This window comes from Chiroxiphia lanceolata, chromosome Z (genome assembly GCF_009829145.1).
Source record: "Chiroxiphia lanceolata isolate bChiLan1 chromosome Z, bChiLan1.pri, whole genome shotgun sequence".
NCBI lineage: Eukaryota > Metazoa > Chordata > Aves > Passeriformes > Pipridae > Chiroxiphia > Chiroxiphia lanceolata.
Genome location: NC_045671.1, coordinates 20,526,180 through 20,548,313, shown reverse-complemented (window position 1 = coordinate 20,548,313; position 22,134 = coordinate 20,526,180). Strand labels below are relative to the sequence as shown.

General features: G+C 37.8%; 1 protein-coding gene across 1 annotated transcript in view; it reads left to right on the top strand.

Annotated features, from left to right (window-relative positions):
- The window catches only part of JMY (junction mediating and regulatory protein, p53 cofactor), a 69,480-nt gene that overhangs the window by 13,152 nt on the left and 34,194 nt on the right, over positions 1 to 22,134 (top strand). The window contains exon 2 of the mRNA XM_032676071.1: positions 6,582 to 6,755. Within this exon, the coding sequence (XP_032531962.1) occupies positions 6,582 to 6,755 (174 nt within the window). The remainder of the gene's footprint in view (positions 1 to 6,581; positions 6,756 to 22,134) is intronic.

Here is a 22,134-nt window from a genome sequence, read left to right as displayed (position 1 = left end):
GCTTCATATTAGCAGCTCTTCAGAGGCTTAGAAGACACATTTTATGGAATTGTTCTTATTTCTTGTGTTTTAAACACCTTGTGTTTTGCTTTCCAATATCTTTGTTGGGTTTTGTTTTCTGTGCATGTGTGTTTGCTGTTTATTTCTTAGGCTAACTGCAGACTTTGTTATGTGTGTTTATGTGTGCATTTGGTTTGATTATTGAATTAGCTCAGTTTTTCTTTAACAGCCATTTAGAAAACTCCCCCCAAATCCAGACAATAACCTTGGTGGTGCATCAGTGTACACTTTCAATTCCCTGTTTTCAGAAGTCTCTTTGAAAAAAATTGGGCTTTTTGTCCACTTAATTGGTGTTTGATTGCTGTGCTGTTTCCAAATAAGTTAATATGGAATTAACTTGTTTATATCTTTTTTAATCTTAACAGGTGAGACAATTGTAGTGCTGGTTCAGGTACTTCTCATGCTAGTCAGTATTATCTAATTTATTTATACCATTTTCCCGCTCCGCCTTCTGTATCCATATTTTGTATTCTCTTCAATGATTTCTGCCCCAGCAGTAAAATACACTTTAGATGTGTGCTGGAGAGTCAGGTTTTGGTCTGTTACTGCTACAATAGTCCAAGTGGTCTTTTTATACTGCAAAGGTAAGGATTGTTGACGGCAGTGCAGTCATGCAAACAGAAAGCTGAATTTCCTGGAAAGACATCCAAAACCTAACAGTAATTTGTGACATTAAAGTGCAGGACCATGTGTGTAAGAGAGAGAAAAGCAGTTTGCCTATAGTAAAGATTTCATGTAGTTAAGACTCCTGCTCATTGCCAGGACATGTGGGAGTGTGTTTGCTTTTAACAATAATTTCTTTTGTTTGTTTAAAGATAACTTAAAAAGAGAAGCAGTTCTAAGCATGTTCTGATGCAAAAAAATTGCAGTCTTGAGTTCAGTTGCTAAAATTCTGCCTACAGATTTTGTGCTCTGTAGCTTTACTTTATAACTCATCTGAAGCTCATTATGGACTATTGCAAGTGTATCAGCAGGAGGGTTTGTTATTTTACTCTTAGGACTGCTGTTCTGGGTGAAGGATGGAGTATCTAAAATCTGTTCTGTCTGCAGTACTGTACTTTTCTCTGACAACAGCTATCTGTAGGGTTTTTTACCTGTGATACTGAATACGCTGCTTCAGTTAAAAATCTTTAGAATTCTCCCTGGAAATGGCAAATAATACTGTCAGGCTTCCAAGAATCTAAATTCATAGGAAAATAGGGTGTTCCGTAGTTACTATTATTCCAAAAGTGTGAAGAAGCTTACGAAGATCTTTATTGCTGGTTTTATCTAAAAATGGATATGTGTCATATTGCAATATTTTTATAAAATGCACAAAATAAAATAGGAATAACAGTGAAAGTTTTGGGAGTAATAGCAAAGGAAATTTAAGACTTGATTCTTCATCGATTAAATCAGGCTTTGGATTATGCTCCCAGCTGAGGTCAACTTGCACATAGTTATACTTTCTGCTGTAAAGCTTTTAAAGCTTTATGGACAAAATATTTTTAAAAAAATATTGAAGGAAGAAATAACCTTTGTTATACGGTTCAAATATATGTGCTGTTAAATTAGAAGAAGAAAAAGGGTTTCCTGCTGGCTAGAGTGTATCTGCATACTAGTTTTCTAAAATACATGGATTAATTTAGTTGTGAACAATATAACATTTGTGAAACATGATTCTTAAAATAAATGCAGTATTCAGTGGGTATAGCACTAGTCAGGCCTGTACTAGTCAGGATGTTAGTCTACTCTCCTCCACCCACTGCTTTAATACAATCTAAAAATTGTGAAAGTCAAAAATTCATACTGAGACTGTTGAAGTAAATGAGCAGTAACACTGAATGTGCTGAGAACTAATCTTCACTGGGGCATAGAACATGAACAAAATTGTTCAAATTGTATTTTTTGCTAACACCTTGAAAACTGCATGGTTTTAACTTACCAGATTGGTCTAGACATTTGGCTAGGTACTCACTGAGATACTGCCCGTCTGAAAATTGGAACGTATAGAATCAAACTACTTGTGAGTCTGTGGAGGGCCTGGTTTGCTCTAAGACCTTATTAATTCAATGGATTCTGTGCTAGTCCCAGCATTATGGTTATCTAGTAGTCTGAATACTGTCTGGATGTCAGCCAGCTAAAAAATGCTTCAGCTGACTTTGATCCAGAACAGGAAAGCTTCCATCAGATTGTGTTTATAATGGGAGTTGCTCTATGTAGCCAGTTTTGCACCATCTACTTCCCACGTCACTACCCCTTTCAGATTGGTGGCAGTAAAGCAGCCTGGACTCTTCATCAGGCTTACAAGGCTCTGTCTAGAAGTAGCTGTCAGTCTTCTGTTCATACCACACTGTGTTGGTGAAGACTAGGTGATTGGTAATCACATCAGTTCCAAAAAATGAGAGAATAGCTCTGTATTCCTTTAAACTATGTATATAGAAACATTTAGGTCAGAGAAGACCTTTAAGATCACCAAGTTCAACCATTAATGTAGCACTGTCAAGACCACCACTAAACCGTGTCCCTAAGTGCCACATGTGTACTTCTTTTAATTACCCCTAGGGATGGTGAATCAGCCAATTCCCTGGGCAACATGTTCCAATGCTTGTACGAAAAACCAAACACCAGTAAGACAAACTGTACATTTAGTGAAGGAGTAGTACTTTGTTAGGACAATCCACAGCAACTCCTGCCTGCATTAGGCAAAATTGTAACATAGGGAAGACTGTTGTATTGGGCTGACAGTGGTATTTGCAAGTGCTGTAGTAGCTATACCATCTATTTCCCTTTGTTTAATAAACTTAGTTGATATTTATAGTTAGTTCATATAATTCAGCTGAACTTCCCCAGGAGGCTGATCTACTCAGCATTGGAAGATTGGATATTTGCTGAAAGGAAAATACACCTTTTCAAGTGAGGCTGTAGGTTAGCTATCATACCATTTTGAGAAGTGCTGTATGTAGCAATCCTGTTTATTTTTGATAGGTCTTTACCTCTGTCTCTCTTCTCTTAGAGAAAGAAAAGTAGGCAGCACATTGCACTTAAAGCACTATAGTTTGCCTGTTTCTGCTTCCTACTCACCTGGTAGCTGGTAGGGCAAGCAGCAGTTTTTAACCAAAAACATTCACATATTTTGATTCATTTAGGCTAACCTCGTAAGACTTATTCTCTAGACGGTTCACCAGCTCCTTCTCCAGAGCTGCCTTGGAGCTGCCCTTCTCTGGACTTGCTCCGGCACCTCAATGTCTTTCTCGTAGTGAGGGGTCTGAAACACTGAACAAAATACTGAGCACAGTATTCAAGATCAATGTCCAGATATTTTTCATGAAAACATTGAAAAAGCCTGAAGATGTTAATAGAGATGGGTGTAATGGGGCTGTATGTCATGAGTACTCGCAAGTTGGTAACCTTCCTACCTGTTTTGAAGAGTATCCCTGTACAACAGCTCATTGGTGCTTGCACCAAACCAAATTAGATGATACTCCTGATTTCAAAATAATTTTTCATGTTTCATTATGTCCTTTTTGGCAACTGCAGATTAAATGAAGTTTCATCACCATTTTCATTCAGAAAGTCCTCATTAGTAACAAGGAAATAGATTCTGCATGTGTCATTGCCCTAGGGAAGAGAAGCTTACCTTGCATTAGTAGTTTAATAATATGTATGTGTGTGTATATAGATAGATAGGTAGACGTAGTTCTATATGAATAACCTTCTGTTTAGTGTTTTTTGAGGTTTGTTTTTTTTTTTTTTAATTGAGGGTTTGGTATTTCTGAAGGACTGAGATTTAGGATTGGATTTAGGATTGGAATAACCCCATCAATAGACCAAATAGAACTGAAGTTATGCCCATTTACTTACCTTTTATACGCACAGAAATGTATTGATAGTTCATTGCTTTATCCCTACTGTTTCCAGTAATGGACATTATTTTTGCTGAACAGCCAACTAATTATAAGTATCTACCAGCTTTTAGCGTCCCTAAGATGCCTCTGTACTAGACTGATAGTCATAAAATTGTAAAGGTCCTTCATTTCTTGACACTTTTACTCCCGCTTCTGAAAAGTTGTCCCCATCTTCCAAAATATCAGAACTATTAAATAGGCCTTAAGAATGGTCTATGAACAACAACAACAACAACAACAACAATTCCCTACATTGTATTGTTCTCTTCCTGGAATGAATTTACCAAAGACTCTCCTTTAAATGGTGATTAAATTTTCTCCAGTTGTCGGTAAATGCCCTCTAGAATTTGCATCCTAGTAGAGTGGTAGTGTTTCACAATGAAACAAAGCTGTAAATTTATTTAATAGTAAGATACTAATAGCGTAAGGAAATTAATATGATAATGTGCTGGTTGAGTTGCTACTAAGAATAGAGACCCTTCTTGCAGTGAATGGCTTGAGAAGAAAGATTTTGTTTTTCAGTAGCTTGGCAGAGGGAAAACTTCAGCTTTGGGACTCCAAGAGGTTTTTCTGACAGTGCTGGGGGAAAGCAGGAGAAAGCTGGAGTATGACAGCTCTGGGTTTAGGGACTAGCCACAAGAAAGAGGAGCTGAGGTAGATGGTGACTTCTTAGACTAGATGGTTAAAAAAACAATTGGGCTCGAATAATGTATGAAATCCATAGGGACTTAGTCCTTGAATCCAGAAGCATATTGGATGACTTCTGTCCCTGTAGTTTCAGGTTATGTTATGTGTGTCTAATCCTGAAAGTTCATAAAATGTCAGTTTTATGCAAGCCACAAACCACATACCCAGTGGTAGTGTTCTCAGTGAGAACTCAAATGCTGCAAAATACTACATGCTACTGGGAGAGTAGGAGGGCATAGCAAATGACTTGCAATAGCAACAGTTCTCTGTGTGAAATTGTTTAGGAAACACAACTGTTTGTCTCATGCTTATGAGGAATTTCACATCTGTTCTACACCATCTCTCTCAGACCTTGCTTCTCTGTTAAGCCTTAATGAGGGAAAGCTCTACCTGTCTTGTCATGTGACCATTATTTTAATGCTGAACATATAAATAAAGCTCTTTGCTTTATTTATAAGCATCTCCGCATCCTCTCTCTAATCTTGACTGCTCTTCAGTGCTTCAAAGGAAGGCCAGGTGGAGTTAGAGATTTTCTGAAACAAACTTTGCGTTATGAAGAAAGAAATTTTTCTTACCCAGTCTGGTAACTGAAACACAGTGTAGTAATATAAAAGTAATGGAGCAAGCTGAATAGACAGTATGGTAATCAAGACTTTTCTTCACTGTCCTAGGATATAAATGAACCAGATATCAGAGGCCTGTTGACCAGAGCTTCCATTTCTAATCTGCAGTTCTGTCTCTCTGATGTTTCGGTTATAACAGTTGATGCAGTTCACTATGCAGAGAGTATTTCACATAGGCTTGGCATCCAACTTGAATGAATAGATAGAAGATAGGATGTGCTTATTAGTGTTCCTAATCTATGTTAAGTTTAAATAAACTTGGACTATGAATGTATGCTTTTGAGATGATAATATAAAGGACAAGCGACTTTGACTTGGAAAATTATGTAAGAGGGGAATTAATTGCAGATAATCTTGTCTTTGTAAATACATCAAATACTCCACATGTCTGTATGAGATTAGTTTTTATTAAACAGCCTGAATATTTTTTTTTGGTAGAAATGGTGAAAGATTTCCAGCAGCATGTGAGGTCTGCCCAGGCAAATACCCAAAATAGATGCAAAACAAGCATATAAAATAAAAACCATACATTGTAGTGAATTTGTAAAAACAGATGAATTTTATCCTTCATAAGAACTACAGAAAGGAATAGACTTCAATGTTATGGGGGTTTTATATGAATTAAAGCATTTTTATACTAACATCTAAGTATTTTTTAAAGATTATAAGGCTTAGATAATTTCCTTTGTGAAAAAAAAAATAAATCTAATGAAATCCTTGTGCTGTCTAGGAAGTCAAAACTGGAATCATAAGCTGGAAGACAAAATTAGCCAAAATGCAGATCAGTGTTCTGTTTCATATAGATTCCTCCCTGTGGCTGAGACCACACTGAGGTAATGGGGCTGTGTGAGTCCAAAGAGCAAACTGGGGAAAAAAACCACCCCAAAACTGTGAAAAGTCAAAAATGCAACATTTTTTTTGTCTCCTTTCCTATCACTCCTTTTCCCCCAACTCTGATACCCAGTAGTGGGAAATACGTGAAGTAGCATACCTGATTACTGCATTATAGATTTCTTTACTGAGTTGTTTTTTATGCTGTCTTTGTGCTCATATTCATTACCTTCCAGAAATTTTTGGAAACAAAACAATCAGTAGGAGTGCTGCACATTCTCAGTTAAGGTTATCAGAGACATGCTCATACTTGACTGTCTAAACTGAAGATGTGCATTGGGGACTAAGACTTTTTTTCTCTTTGCTTGTCTGATGATTTTGTGGGAATGGGAAGATGGTACAAGACCATAGACTAAAAAATGGTTTTTAAATTGCTATCACTTTTATCAGGAATGCTTGAATATTTTCACTAAAACTGGTACTTTTTCTGCAGCTGCTCGAAAAACATAAGAATACAGAAAGTATGGTAGAGCTGCTTGAACTGTACCAAATGGAAGATGAAGCCTACAGTAGTCTTGCAGAAGCTACCACAGAGCTTTACCAGTACTTACTACAACCATTCCGTGATATGAGGGAACTTGCAATGCTTAGAAGACAACAAATAAAGGTATGGTAAAGGTAACTGAGCTTCCTATTAGTTGGGAAATCCTGCTTTTTAGTTGTTGTTTATTGGGTTTATTATACAGTATATGAAGGTGTGTTTTTTCCACTTGGTGTTCTCCACTCAGATGAGTGCTTTTGAAGAGTGAGAACATCTGACATATGTAGCTAACCACCACCTGTTTATCTTACTGTCTTCTGTTCAAATGTGTGGCTGAGCTAAAACTTAAACTTTTGTGGTTATTGGGAATATTGACTAATACATCAAGTAGAAAGAGATGTGCAGTATATATACTATTGTTAATTCTTCTAAAAGATTGCAAAGGAAGTTACTTTTCATTTTAGTTTTCTAAAATAATCTGATAAACTGTGGGAAATCGGTAGCTTTTTATCTGATATTGTGAAACACTGAAACATGGAACCATTTTCCAAGTGTATAATTAGTTGTAACACTTCAACGGTATATTTTCCTAAGAGCTAAAAAAGCGTAGCCACCTGAAGAATACTGCATTTTGGTAAAACTGTTTAAGAATGGGTATGCTCATTTTGTTTAAAAATAATTCTAATCATGAATACTTAACCAAAATTAACAAATTTCTCTTTATTGCATCTTGGAAGTACTTTTGATAAAATTATTAATTCCGATGCAGATTGTTAAGACTACAGCCTTCTGATTCTAAGCTAAAATGGTTTGTTTCATTTAATCTGTGTTGCAAATGACATTTTATCTCAGCTTGACACCTTGTTCAGTTAGCTAACATTACTGGTTTCAACTTAAAAATAGTGTTTCTCTCTGGTTTTGAGTATAGAATGAGGGAAGGAGGCAAAAGGATTTATGATTTCCAAACTAGTTTTATTTTGACATATTGCTATGTGCCTAAAGTAACTTTTCAGAAAGCTCAGCAATATGAAACGAACTTGGTGTTATAATGTGATAATATTTGAACAAAGAGTGGGGTTTTTTGTCCCAAAAGTTAAATATTGCTGCACAGAGAATTGGCATGAATATTTTTTCAGATGTATTACACAGTTGAAGATTATGAATACTTCACTTATTAAAAAGCTTTCTTCAGAGCACAGTGAAATAATTCCCATTTTATTTGAATTTGTAGCAGAGGTGTCATGGGTTAAGATTGGCTCCCCCGGGAGTCGGGGGCTCAGAGGTCATTGGGTGCCAGGGCAGTGTTCCCTGGAGGGCCAATTACCACTCGTCTTGTTCGCTTCTCTCAAAATCATGTATCACAGCACCGGAAGCTGTTGGCAGTTTCTGTTGGTGTCTGCGGCGTGTGGGTGTAGAAGGCCAGGGGGTGGCTGGGCTCCTTCCCCCCTCCAGGGGGGAGAGGGGAGTACTGCCGCCCCCCAACTCTGCCTAGGCCAGAGTTAGAGACAGCACTGGAGTGAGTGTGTATGTTTGTGAGGGACGCGACTCACAAACAACTGGTAAGCGAGAGAGAGAGAGAGAGGCAGCCCTTACAGCCAGGCCCTCTTCTTCTTTCCCCCCCTTTGCAGCTAAGCTGCAGAAAGGGGCTATTTTTCCCTCTTGCTGTTTAGTGGGAGTGGTGCAAGGCTCAGCATTGAAGCAGAGCCAAGTGGACGGGCTGATAACGAAGCAGCTCGGCGCTGGGGAAAAGAACCCCTGCCGAAGTTTGACCGGGGGCAGCCGAAAACTGACTTGGAGGATGCATACATTGATAAGCTACACTACAGCAGCCTACAGAACCAAGGTATGAGACCGAGAGAGAGAGATCACACAGCAGAAATGACACAGGACCAAGGAGAAAGGACTCAGAGCTACCTTCTTGGACTTTGTGAGGAAGGAAGGACTTCCACAAACAGCTGGAGCTTGGTGAGGGGGGAGCGTTCGGGGCCCCGAACACTCCCACGAGGGAGAGACTGGTTACTTATCAGCCTGAAAAGGCTTTTCCTGGACTAAAGTTAAAAGGAGAAGCTTCTAAGGGACTGATAGAAGTGTAATAATATATATATAGAGAGAGTTGCTTTTAGTTTGTATAGTATTTATTTTGTGTAAATAAAATGTAAGTACTTCCCCTTTCCCCTATAGAAGCCTCTGGCCTGAAAGTTTTCTCTTTGGTGTTGAGATAAATTGTGGGAAGGGGTGGGGAAGCCTGGAAATTGGATTTTAGATTTCTAATGTGGCTCAAACTGCCACAAGAGGAAAAGATGATTTTTTTGTTCTTTTGTCAAATAAGAAAACGTAAATATTACAATGAGTAGGAAATATGGATTAAGAGTTGTTTTGTGTTTTAAACCTCAGTGATCTCTAACTGCAGTTTGAAATACCTAATTTCATACTTTTCCTGAAAGAGTAAGAGCTTTGTTCTGTGGTTGATTATTTTAGTTGTACATAGTCATATCTAGTGTAATTTATGTTCTCTTCTTAACTTGCGAATTTTTGAGTTAAAAAACTTGGGGTCATTTTCATTCATCTATATTATGTGGTAGAGAAAGATGCTGTCTCTTTCGTTTCATTGTTTGGGAGAAAGCAGTACTTGTTTCTATGATGACAAAATATATGTTACACTGTATAGCTAGGGTTGAAGAATTGCTTTATGAATAGAACTTGTGCATGAAATGGTTTATATTAATTTTCTGCATATGTTTTCTGGCAGGCTTTGACGTTTTAGACGTTTTCTGTATTAGGTATCTGGTTTTGATTTGTGGGGAAGTTGTTTTAGTTTGGTTTGGCTTTTGGGTTTTTTTATGAATTTGGGAAGTTTTAACTTTTAATCAGTTTCATTTTGTTAGTTTTCACAGTGAGTTTAGAAAGAAGTTATTTGCATTGTCTGTAATCTTTGAGAAGAGTGTTTTGTGTTTTCTCCTTTTGGAGCAAGATATAAAAATTGAAATATGTATCATCTGAGTGTTAAATTTCTGCTGTTGCTGTGAAATTTAAGCAAGAGACAAACCTACAGGAGACAAGGGAGAGACAAGCACTAAGTTCTGTCTGATCAGTGGAGGCTTATTAGAGTAGGACAGTTGTATTGTATGCAGATTTCTTCTTTGGACAAAACCCCCACCAAACAACAAACCACAAACAAAATAACCCAGAATGGAAGATCATAACAAAGTTAAAACATGTAGAAGCTTGGAAATGTAGACTGTTTTTGTCCATTATAGACAAGATAGAATCTTCTTTTGCTTTTATATTTTAACTTGATCATATGTTTCAGGTGTATTTTGCATCATTCAGTATAAAGGATAGAACATTTAGTATGTGTGAGGAGTCAAAAGTTCTATTGTCAAGTACTTAAATATTTCTGGATTTGGAAAACATAATTTAAAAGGTGTAAGATTATGGAAGGAGAAAAGGATGGTTTATTATGAAATGAAATGTCACTCTGGAAAAGTGACTTCTGCTGCAATTTCTACTGAATTATGGACTAGTCATCTGACCCTAGAACAGTGTGTTCAGTAATGATATGCTTCTTTTTGTTTGGGCTTCCAGCATCAGAAACACAGTTTTGTTTGTATGAATGCTTAATATTTGTAAGTGCTGCTTAAAGGGGGACTTCCCTCTACAATAAGCATATCAGAATGCTTACCAGATACCATGCATTCTTGAAAGAGATGAACACTGCAAGCACAGCTGTATTTTGGACTTACATTTTTATCAGGATCATATGGAAACAATCCTGCTCACCCCAAGACCTTTATGGGGGACACACAAATAAAAGCCAAATTGTGGTGAATGGTATTATCAAATTGAGAAATGCATATCAAAGAAGCAACACTGTGCTTGTTTAAAGATTAAAATTGTATTTAGTATGATGATATTTTGCAAGGTAAGTTTGAAAAGTTGTATTGATAAACCAGCCAAACAGTCAGAACTATGATTATGTTTTGAATGCCTGAGGAGGTATGATAAAGGAATTGAAGACAGTATTATAATTTATATATACATAAAAACTGTGCTGAATGTGTATAGGCATTTCTCAATTTAGTTATGGACTGTTGCTAGTTTAGATGTAATAATAAGTGCAGATATTCAGCTAGTGGGTTTTAGCATGTTAATTTTCCTTTATGGATTGCTGGATCATTTCTTCTGATTTCAGACTGTTGAATGCAACACAGACATCAGGCAAGTGAAACTTGATATTTAAGTCCTGTGTTCTATGTTTTGGGCTATCTGTATATTCTTCCAAGAACTGGGAAGGCCACTATGAACTTAAAACCACAGGACATGCTCTTTTGCTAAGAATCAGACTCCTTAAGAACTAAAAAAAAGACTGTAGTATCTTTGATTCTAAAAATGTTTCATGAGTATACCCACAAATTTTTCATTAATCAGAATAGATCATTCCCATGTAAAATTTTATGAATTTTTTGCATGTGAAGAACACATTGCCGTCCATAGCAGAAAAGGGAGAGGTAGTAGGCATCAGTAGCTGGAAACACAAAGGTGAAATACTTCTGACATTTGGAAGAAGCAGAGTAGGTACCTGTGCTCTGGTGCCTTTGTTTTCAGAAAGTTTAATCTAAATTTTGTTAGATCCTCCATATATATAGTGCAGTGTTCTTCCGAAAGTTTGGAGGGGAGGCACCGGTTAGTGGTTGATATTGGGCTGTAGTACTTACTGTGACAGGTTAATATGATAAAACTTTAAGTCCTCTAAGATATGAAGTGTTCTTTGATGAGGGATACCAAATCTGGTTATTTAGAAAAGAAAAAAAATATTTCAGACGAGTAACTTCATGGGCAAAACCCCAAAGCCTTTTATGTCTGTGCAGTTGTGTTTGCCAGTCTTCATACAGAGAAAGAAACTACCTTACTACTTGTGGTCTTGTAACTGTGGACAGTACTCCATAGTCATGATGAATAGGCAATGAGTTTGATCAAACTCAAGGTGAAATCAGTGGGAGACTTTCTTTTTTCATGTATTTTTTTTTAATGTCCTTGGTATTAGACTAAAGATAAATGTAACAAACTGTTTCACAACCTACTTGTAGATGCCGGCAACACTTGGGCCTATGCACTGAGTTGCTTAACTGAGAACTGATAATACATTGTTACAGGTAGAAGACTACAGCCACCATTACCTCTCAGTTCATCTCCAGGAAATGAGAGTATTAAAATGTTATCATATGTTAAATATATTAAACATACTCTTAGCTTCATTGCATACCTAATCATTATTTTTACTGACATATTAATTCACTTGAATGTGGGGATGTTTTAAGAAATTTGAATGCTTTAATGTTGAGGTCTAGCACTGGAAATTAGAGACTAGAGCAGGATATACATTGAGAATTCATCACATCCTGTTTTTAAAAGTTTTAGAATGCTTCATTAGTTTGTTGTGCTTCCCTTTCAAGTTCCTTTACATATATTCTGGTATAATTGAAAATACAACTCTGGCTAACTGTATGTGAATTTTTTGTTGGTTTAATACATGATGGTAAATTGAAATAGTGAACTTTATAATTAATTTAACTTTGATTTGTGCAAAATTAAATACTTAGAAAAAACTTATGTTGTATTGAACGTGTGAAATTTTTGTTAAAAAATACTTTCACAGTATGAAACAAATTCAAGGGAGAAGAAATTGAGTGATGAGAATAACTAGCAAAGCAGTGAGAATTACTTTAAAAAATAGATAGAGAATACTTTTAAAAAGTCTCATAATCAGCTAAAGATGTTTGGGGAAGGAAGTGGATATTAGTGCTTCACTTTGGAGTATTGCTCCCATACATCCAACAGACCAATTCTGTATTACTAAATCCACATTTTTATCATTGGCTGTTGAATAACTGATATCTTAGTGAGCTGGTTTGTGAACTGTGCATTTTTTTTAAGCCTCTTATAATATTTTATAGTGCATCATGGTCTTGAAGTGAAGAACATGAAAACAAAGTTACAGAAGACATATTGGAAGACAATAAAGCAGCACTGATTAAAATACATAGATTATTTGCATGGCATTCAGCTCAATTTCATTCCCTCACTTTTGTGAACCACGCCCTCCAGTAGTCAAATTAGTGACTTGCTGACAAACAATTGGTGAAAAATGTCTGGTAAAAAAACCCACAAGGTAGTACTTGGTGGAGAAACTGTAAGACTTCAAAGAATTTCTAGCTATCTTTTTGTCTGTTTGTTGTTCAAGATGTGTCCTCACATCATTAGGAATGTATGGCCAGTCTTCGCGAACGAAGATTTGGGAAGGGTCTTTACCCTTCAAGCCTGCGCAGTGGATTTTTTAGGTGAGACACAGTGTGTGCTGAGCTGAGCCCACCCTTTAATCCTAAGGTTCATCTGCCGGGGCCGAGTGAGCTTGGACAGTGGCAGTGAGGTCCTCAGGATGTAGGTTTGTTTAGAGTGACCTTCTCTTAGATGGATGGCCTTACAGGGCTGACGAGCTCCATCTGCCCGGAGGAGTTCCCTGACCAGGAATCGAACCCGGTCCGCGGCGGTGAAAGCGCCTCATCCTAACCACTAGACCACCAGGGGGCTTTTGAAAAACATGTAGAGTTTGAAAGAAATCTGATTTTATGCAAAATGGCTGGATTTGTAAATTAAGGTCATAACATTTGTTGAAAATATTGCTTTCTTGTTTGAGAAACTTATGTAAAATGCTAAATTATGCTGTGATCATCTTTATAGTCTCAAAGACTGTTTCAGAAGAGTTGTATGGCATTCTCTGTTTTCAATCTGAACTATAAATCTTTGTCCTAGTTAGAACAGCTGGGACCAGTTCATCATTATGGGTGTAACCCAAAACTGTGTATTCTATAGCCTTCCATGCCATTTCCCGGAAACTGTTATCAATGAACCATTTACACCATCTACACATAGAGCCTGACTCCTCAGGCTATAAACTGGGTGTTAAGAGGCCTGCGAGACAGGAGGGTGCTCTTGTCCTTGCGCCCATTGAGGAACCCCCCGCCCTGAGGGAGGTACTGGGCATTCCTGCCTGAACTGGAGGATATATAATCTTGGAGTCTTGGGACTTTTTTAATCACTCGTGGGATCCAGTGGAAGACTGCAGATCACCACTCTCGACTGGACTGCAACCACCACCCTTGACTGGACTGCAATCACCACTTTTGACCAGGCTGCAACAGCACTCTCACCAACAGGTTTTTCCCCTCTCCCTTTACTTTGGACTCAGGGGGCCCAACAAACACCACTCTGTTCATGCCCCAGGTGCTGGGTTATACATTTGGGGTTTGTGGGTTAAAACCAATTTTTTTCTGTATAATCATACTTACTGTATTATTTTATTAAATTGTTATTCTGATTTATAATCTCTCTTTTGGGTTGAGTTCATTTTCCCCTGCTGGTTTACCTTTAAACCAGCACAGTCTTCTAGACTGTTGTATGAACTCAGAGCAGAACATTTTGCTGACTTAAAAAAGCCAGGGGTTTTTGGACTTTCTGAAATACATAGTGCTTAAAACAGGTGATCTGATAGAAAGCAGACTGGTAGTCTGAATCATTGAGGAAATTTTGTTCTTGGTAAGAGGTTGCGGACTACACTGTGATGTGTATTGGATAGCTTAAATCTGCCTTTCTGCAAAGGTGGGTAGAGTACAAAACTGCTCTGGGCGTTCAACTGTAAAACTGATTAATAAGACTTGTAGAAAAATCTGATTATGTTTGAATGCTGAAAGGTTTGTTGTTTTGGTTTTTAAAAAGTTGCCTTACTAAAAACTGTGCTGAAAAATAAAAATGGTAGGTTAAATTTCAGTAAATAAAAAATAATGCATGTGCAGAAGGTTGATGACAACCTTCAAAAGTGTATATGCACATTCATATGCACTGTTACTCCTGAGGAAAAATGTAGGAAAGTTATCTTGAGGAGTTTGCTGAAAACAGCTTGCCATTCAGCATTTTGAAAGAAGAAAGAAATGTTTTGAGTTATTAGGCAGATAAAAAACCCCCACCAACACGAAATAGAAAACATCCCACTTTGTTATATATCCATGGTATACTTGCTTCTTGAGTGTTGCAGTTTTAGTTTCTCCCTCTCAAAAGTGTATTGTAGTATCAGAATAGTTACAGTATGGACAGTTAGCATATTTTCTTGTGAACATCCTCAGTGGAAGACCAGAACAAATGAATCAGATTGCCTTAGTTTAGAAAGCATGTGGTTCATCTGAGATAAGAAAGAGATCTATAAATCCTTTTGAATATTGAATGTTTTCTTCAATCTTTCTTGTACTAAAAAACCAATAGATGTCCCTCAACCAACTTGTTTGGCTTTAAAACAGCGTGAAAATAAAGGAAAAACCAACTCTTAGTACAACTTACATGCTCTGTGGCAATAATTTGCACAGTTTAGCTGTGGACTCCGGGTACAGATGTGTTCCAGAAAGAGACAGAGCCATCAGCGGCTAATCATGATTCAGATTAACCATCAGCTCAGGAAGCCTCTAAGCTGTTCAGTAACAGAAGTTGTGAGTTATCAATGTATCCATACCTCGTGTCTTAATTTTTTTTCCACTCAAGTGCTAGTAAAGGAGGAAAGAGTGCAGAAAGATGCAGAATCAGTGTGTCCATTCAAAAAGGCATCTTGATGAAACTTTGAAAGGCTGTTTAACATGCAGAAAATACTAAATTGCGTGTCCCTGAGGATTAGAGTAAAGGAGGGTGAAAACTAAAGACATATGATTTTTTCTTTTGCAGTGTTGGAGATAGGAAAACAGAAAAAGAAGAGTAGACTTTGATGCAATGTTATTCAGGCTATAGAGGTCAAGGAAAGGGACTAAAGGCCTTCAAAGATTGAAAAACTTGATAAAAATCTGAGTTTCAAAAGTCCATGCAAACTGAGTCTGTAAATAGTTTGAAATCTAGTACTTTTTTTTCTGGTAGTGCTCTGAAAAAGTAATAATTTCTGTAAGCTTTTATCATATTTGCTGAGTTTATACTGAAACTTGTAGGGCTTTATTTGCAGTTGTTACAGTTATTTTCAGTATTCATGTGTTACGACCCGCCCCAGGAAAAGAGGGGGGAGGGGGTAACCCAGGTTTTATCAATAGTTCCTTTGGGGTGGATTAAAGCGAAACGACACTAAATAATCGGTGTCTGAAAACATATATTGACAAGATTTATTTTAACAATTCTGCATCAACAGGCATGCTAGCAGTTTGGGTGCTGTCATACAACAATGTGACACAGAGATAACCTTTGGGGGGCGAAGAAAATGCATAGGGGAGAGAAAAAAACCCAGGATGACAGTAAGGGGAAGTAAGGGAAAGAAAAGCTGAGGGTGGACAGATGTATATAGTCACCGCCCACGGGTCCAACGATGCTTCCATGTCTGAAGTGGTGGCCTTGATCTGCTGGGGGTGAAGGAAGGAAGCCCCCACACTCCAAGAAGTTAGGAGTTATATCCATGGTCAGTGTCACGGGCCGTGCCTCGAGCCTCCAAACATCTCCTGGGTCTGTGCTGAGTTTTTCTTTTTGTGTCTTGCCTGGTTCCCGCCTTTCTAGATTAGCAGAGGGAGGGAGGGGCCTGATTGCTCAGCAGAGGTATCAACAGTCAAAGGCCTGCGAGCTGGGCTTCTTGCCTTTTCAGGATTTCACACCTTCAGCACTGGAGGGAGGGAGGGGCCTGATTGCTCATCAGAGGTATCATGCAAGTCAAAAGCCTGTAAAAGTCTCCTAGAATGCATAAATCATTAACCATTTCAGTCTCTGACATCATGTTTATAGCTATTTATATGTGTTTAATGTGATTTCTTCTTGCATAATACTCATACCATTATTTTTCTTTTCTCAGTATATCTGTATATAAAAATTGTCCTGCGTATTTTGATGAACACTTGATAGATGTGCTTAACATTTTATCTATTGTATATATTGAGGTTTCTTTAACTGACGATTTAAAACCCCATCATTTTCATTTACAAACAGAATCTAGAATGTCTGGAAACACTAAAGCCCAGTTGTTTTAGCATTCAAGTTAAGTTGGGTTAAACAACATTTTCAAATAACTGGTAGAATATGTAATCTTAAAAATATATTTTTTAAAAAATAAAGCTTTCTTTTAGAAGGTGAGCTCTTTTTAGTCTGGGGCTCAGTCAGTGAAGCTGAAATGTAAATAAAGGGTTTGTGATATACAGATGCATAAATAAGGAAAGCATAATGCAGAGTGTACAGTTCAGCCTTAATTCTGTCGATTGCCAGTATAAAATACTGCAACTTAGTGTTTTTAATACTCCTTTATATACACACTTACGTGTCTGGGGGAAGAAAAAACAGTTGAATAAACCCAGTCATTCTGCTTACTCTTGCCATAACCTAAATCTTTTATGATTTTTCACTTCTGACTACTTCTTTTCAGCGTTCTCCGTAGTTGTGGAAGAAACATTCACCGCTGCACTTTACAGTACGATGGCATTATTGTTTCAGTCTTCTTTCTGTATGTCCTAGCATCTTGGTTGCTTTTCAATTTTCTTTTCAGTCTTTGTATATGTTGTTCTCCTATGTCATGAGATAATCAAACCCCCTGTAGTTTGTGTTGTTAATCCCAGTGTCAGATTTTTTAAGGAACCTAGACCATCTAAGTTGCTTTGTAGGTATTAACATTCAAGTACATATCAGTATTTCTTTGGATAAAACCAGTAAAACTATAAAGCCCTTTTTACATCTCAGTGGTTTCACTATATTTGGGGGTATATATAGAGAGTTATATTTTGGAAAATACTACTGGGTTTGTGTTATTAACTGGGAGGATAGTTAAATTAAAAACCTATAAAACTAATTCTGGATGATGAAGCTGAAATGTATGCTTACTGGTTCCTATGTCTAGCAGGCTGTGGTTGGAATTGGTTATTTGACCTCCTGGAATGTGTGGAAGGAAGGTAGCTGAGCCTTTCAGCTGAAACACTCATTTATGTATGAAGCCATTTCCTTTTTGTGTATTGCCTCTGTTGTGTGCAGTGCTCCCTCAACCAATTTTTTTTGTTGCTGTTGCATATTTCTCCTTTTCTGCCTATTACAAGTCTATCTAGGAGAAGGATTAGATAGGGGCTGGAGAGATGTATCCCTGCCTAAGCTATTATGTGGCCTGGCCTAAGTCTATTTCTGTCAGTCTTGTCCATTCTTGAGAGAGAATCTGGGAAGTATTAAAGACCATAATTTAGTAGCTGTGTACTACATGTGTGTCTTGTGATTGCAGGCCTTTTTCTCATATTTTCTTCCAATTAGCTTATTTTACTCTCTTCAAAACTCAACATGACAACAGTTTGCAAGCTGTTCCAGAGGAGAATCTTTCCAGTAGAAGGGTCTTGCCTCTGTTGATTCACCCTAATTTGCTCATGGACTAATTTAGGAACTTCCTTTCAGTTTGTTTTCTCTGAAGAATTAATTTGTTTTCCTTCAAAAACACACCAGAACACTGTAGAAATGTGTTCTTTTATCTTCCATTACTCTGAAGCAATAGCTGATGAAAGTCGCTGTTTGTATGATATGTTGAAGTTAATGGCTTCTGCTGTTTGTATCCCTTCTTATGTGCTTTCTGACAACCACTTTTGTGAAAGCTGTCATAATTTTCTTTGTTTCAAAGCAACATCTGAAGCAAAGCTTGCAAAACATGAAAGTATTCAAAAGCCTCCATCGGGGCAGGGGGGAGGAAATCATGGCCAATTTTACCCAGAAGCTTGGATTCCTCCCAAGGATTTTTTAAGGAAGAATAGCTGGAGTGGTTTTTTGAGAAAGTGATTACTAGAAGAGAAACTGTAGATTTGTCTATGTGATCTGGTTGTGAGATGAAAGGTTTTTCTGTTAGACCATGCATTCTCCAGAACTTTGAGTCCAAACGAGAAATTCCAGGCCAAAAGCTCAGTTTGAGAAAATTTTAGGTAACTGAAAAGCCTTTTAGATTAGGAAAAAGCTTCAACTGTATTGGAACTTCTTAATTTTTAACTGGAATTTTTACTGAATCAAAAGTAGATACAGAAGTTTACAAAAAGTGTCAATTAGGTGACAGCACATCTTAGTCATTCTTTCCTCACTGTCTCAGTTTCAGTTCTTTGTTGCCTTCTCTTAGTCATATGTAGCATGGACAATAGTAATTTAAATTGGTAGTTTTTCTCTTGAGTGACTGGTGATTGTCAGTATTTGCACTCACAAGACAACCATCTTTTTTTCGTTTTTCCCGGAGTGTGCCAGGTACACGGCTGAAAGTGGCTATTTGCATGCCCTTTATCTTTTCAATTGTCACAGTTAATTTGGTTTTGATTATGAAGAAGGACAGTAATTGCCTTTGGAAAGGTTGCTATCAGTATTTTCTTTTACACTGTGTTGTTTTTTCTTTTTTCAATAACTAGTTTTCTTTTTTACTTTCTTGATGGAGAAATTGAATCAGGTGGAACAGACTGACTGGCTGGGAAGAGATTGCTTTTCCCACAGGGAGCACTGGAGCACATTCAGGTCAATGGAGATGCTCTCAGAGGCTGCAGGGCGTGTAAGTCAGGCAAGCCCAGAAAAGCAAGCTTGGGCAGGAACACAAGCCTACTATGAGAAGCAGGGAGCAGCAGACAGCTAGACTCGAGAGATTGCAACTTTCAAGGAACCGAATAGGATTCTTATTTATTCAGAAAGTCATTGACCTAATAAAAACAAAGACGGGAAGCATGGACCTGTCTTTAAGGATGCAGTGCAGACTGTATTAATTGAACACCATTTTGCAGTCTCCTTCTGACAAGTCTACTTTTCCCAAAATTAAATAGTTTCTTTCATGGTTCCAAAGGGTAACAGAGGTCTCTGTGACTGAGGATTGTTACTTCAGGAATCAGACTAGAAGTTTGGATCTTGTTCTTGAACTTTCTCGTTCTGAATTTGTCACCTTGAACCTCAGTTGTCTCGGGCTCTCATAGCTGTGGAATGTTTGTGGGTTTGGTACTCTGGTCCAACAGCTTCAGAAGGAAAGGGAACAAACTTTTCAATTTAAGGTTCATCCTTACCTCCTAGCTAGTCACCTGTCTTAAGAAAGCAGTTGGGGTTTTTCATCTGTCAAAGACTGTTCCCTAGCACCTAGATTTTGTCTTCACCTGTAGATTTGACGTTCCCTTTGTAACAGGGAGAGCCTCCTTCCTTGTCATGGCTTAGCCCTGACTGGCAGCTAAGCCCCACACAGCTGCTTGCTCACTCCAACTCAGTGCGATGGGGCCAAGAGAATCAGAAGAGTAAAAGTGAGAACACTAATGAGTTGACATACAGACAGTTTAATAGGTAAAGCATGTGAGCAAAGCAAAACAGGAAATGCATTCACTGCTTCCCATGGGCAGGCACGTGTTCAACCATCTCTACAAAAGCAGGGCTCCATCATGGTTAACAGTATACTTGGGAAGACAAATGCCATCACTCTGAACATTCCCCGCTTCTTTCAGCTGAGCACAATGCTATATGGTATGGAATGCCCCTGTGGTCTGTTGGGATCAGCTGGCCTGGCTGTGTCCCACTCCAACTTCTTGTGTACCCTCAGTCTCCTTTCTGGTGGAGTGGCGTGATAAGCAGAAAAGGCCTTGGCTCTGTGTCAGCACTACTCAGCAATAGCTGAAATATCCTTTTATTAACAACACAGTTTACAGCACAAGTCTAAAACATAGCCCTATACCATCTACTATGAAGAAAATTAACCCAGCCAAAACCAACACATCCTTTCTCCATTGTTTTGTTGCTTCAGAGACAGAAAGTTAATGTTGTGTATGTGTATGTGTACCTTTTCCAAGCTGTAGAATGCCAAGTCCAAACATGAACATTAGCTTTACCTTTGGTCTTTTGATTGTTCTTTAAGTATCTTGTAGTAGAATCTTCATCTGTTCATGTTTACGCTCACTAGTTTGACTGTCTGGCTTGATAACAACAAGCTGTGTAGGTGTGGCCTAAGCATGAAGGCAGGTTAACTCAAGCAACGTTAAAGAAATGCTTCTATCCTTTTTATCTTTCTGGGCCTCCTCTCAGGCTTCAGTTAAGCATGCCTTTACTGCTGCAGCCTTAAGGAAAGATGTGGGGTGCTCTTGTTCGTGCAGCTGCTTCGGAATCTCCTTCCATACTGTAGTTATTTGTGGAGTATTCTGCTTGGTGTCTTTTGGATGTGAATGAGCATGTGAACAGCTGCATAAAGTGAAAGGGAGTGCACACTTTAGTAGCTGTACCAGGCTGAACTGGTCCATACTTAAACATGTTTACAAGCCCTGGTTCTTCCTTTCCTCATTCCCTCAGTTTCTAAAGCTTTTCAGGAGCTTTATGACCATGTGCTTGTGGTTGCATATAGATATGCATACTTGTATGGGTATTGCTAAAGTAAAGGCTTATTGGGTTTTCTCTGCGTTGCTGTATGAATACCTTCAGTGTGCATGGTGGTATGGATGACATATTTGGGATTGTGGTTAATGGAAAGATGCTTCCCTTTTTTGTTACTTGTAAATACTTGCTCTAAGGAACAAAGATACAATTGTATTATGGAATTGTAGATCTCTTTAGCTTACACCATGTGTGAATAATGTTTTGGCAGGCAAAACTTTATGAGAAAATGTTACTTTGAGGCTTCTTACTCTCCTGGAATTCATGCCTAACAACGTTATTCACTTTATTCAGTGATTCTGTCAGTCTCAAATTACCTCACCTTTAACGAAGGGATAGAAAAGGAAGACTTTTAACTGCATTGGTTTTTATCCAGCTTCTCAACTTGCTGTTTCAGAGTTCTGTGTAAATGGAAAGCATTAATTTCACCAGTCATCATTCACTGGTGTGTGTGTGTGTCTATATATATATATATATATATATATATATTTATATTTATATTTACAGTTTGACATTTATTTGGAAATTCCTGTCCCTCTGCTCCTAAGTATTGCTTGTGGAATCATGGGACATACGTGCTCCATTGAATTACACATTACAGCCTATCTAGTTAAAATTGTTGCTCACTTACCACTTGTCCACATTGTACTTTGCCTGTTGCCTTTCTAAGGGTTTTAGAAATAAGGAGTAGGTTAAAATACCTAGCTACTTGAAACATTTTTCAAGAAATGAACAAGTACTTAGATGGCAGCTATAAATTTTTATTTGTAAAAATCATCCCTCTAAGAGATGGGACAAATGGATATGGAGAGATGGGTCCTAAATGTCACTTAAAAACCTTTCATTTGCAATTAAATTATGGGGTGGAATGGCTCTCTTAGACCAGATCGAAGCTTTGTGAAACCAGGAGTAATACTCGAAGCATTAGAACTTCAGGTTGAAATATGTGGGTACATACAAGGTTATGGGTTTTGGGAGGTTTTGTCTGTACTAGTGAGGTGTCTTCTTGACTGATGTAAATGAAAAATATTCAAAATTAAGACTTTGGTATTGCATGAGCAGGCTTAAATTTTTAATTAAGATATAAGTATGTTGTCTGTAGAGGGACAAAATTTTC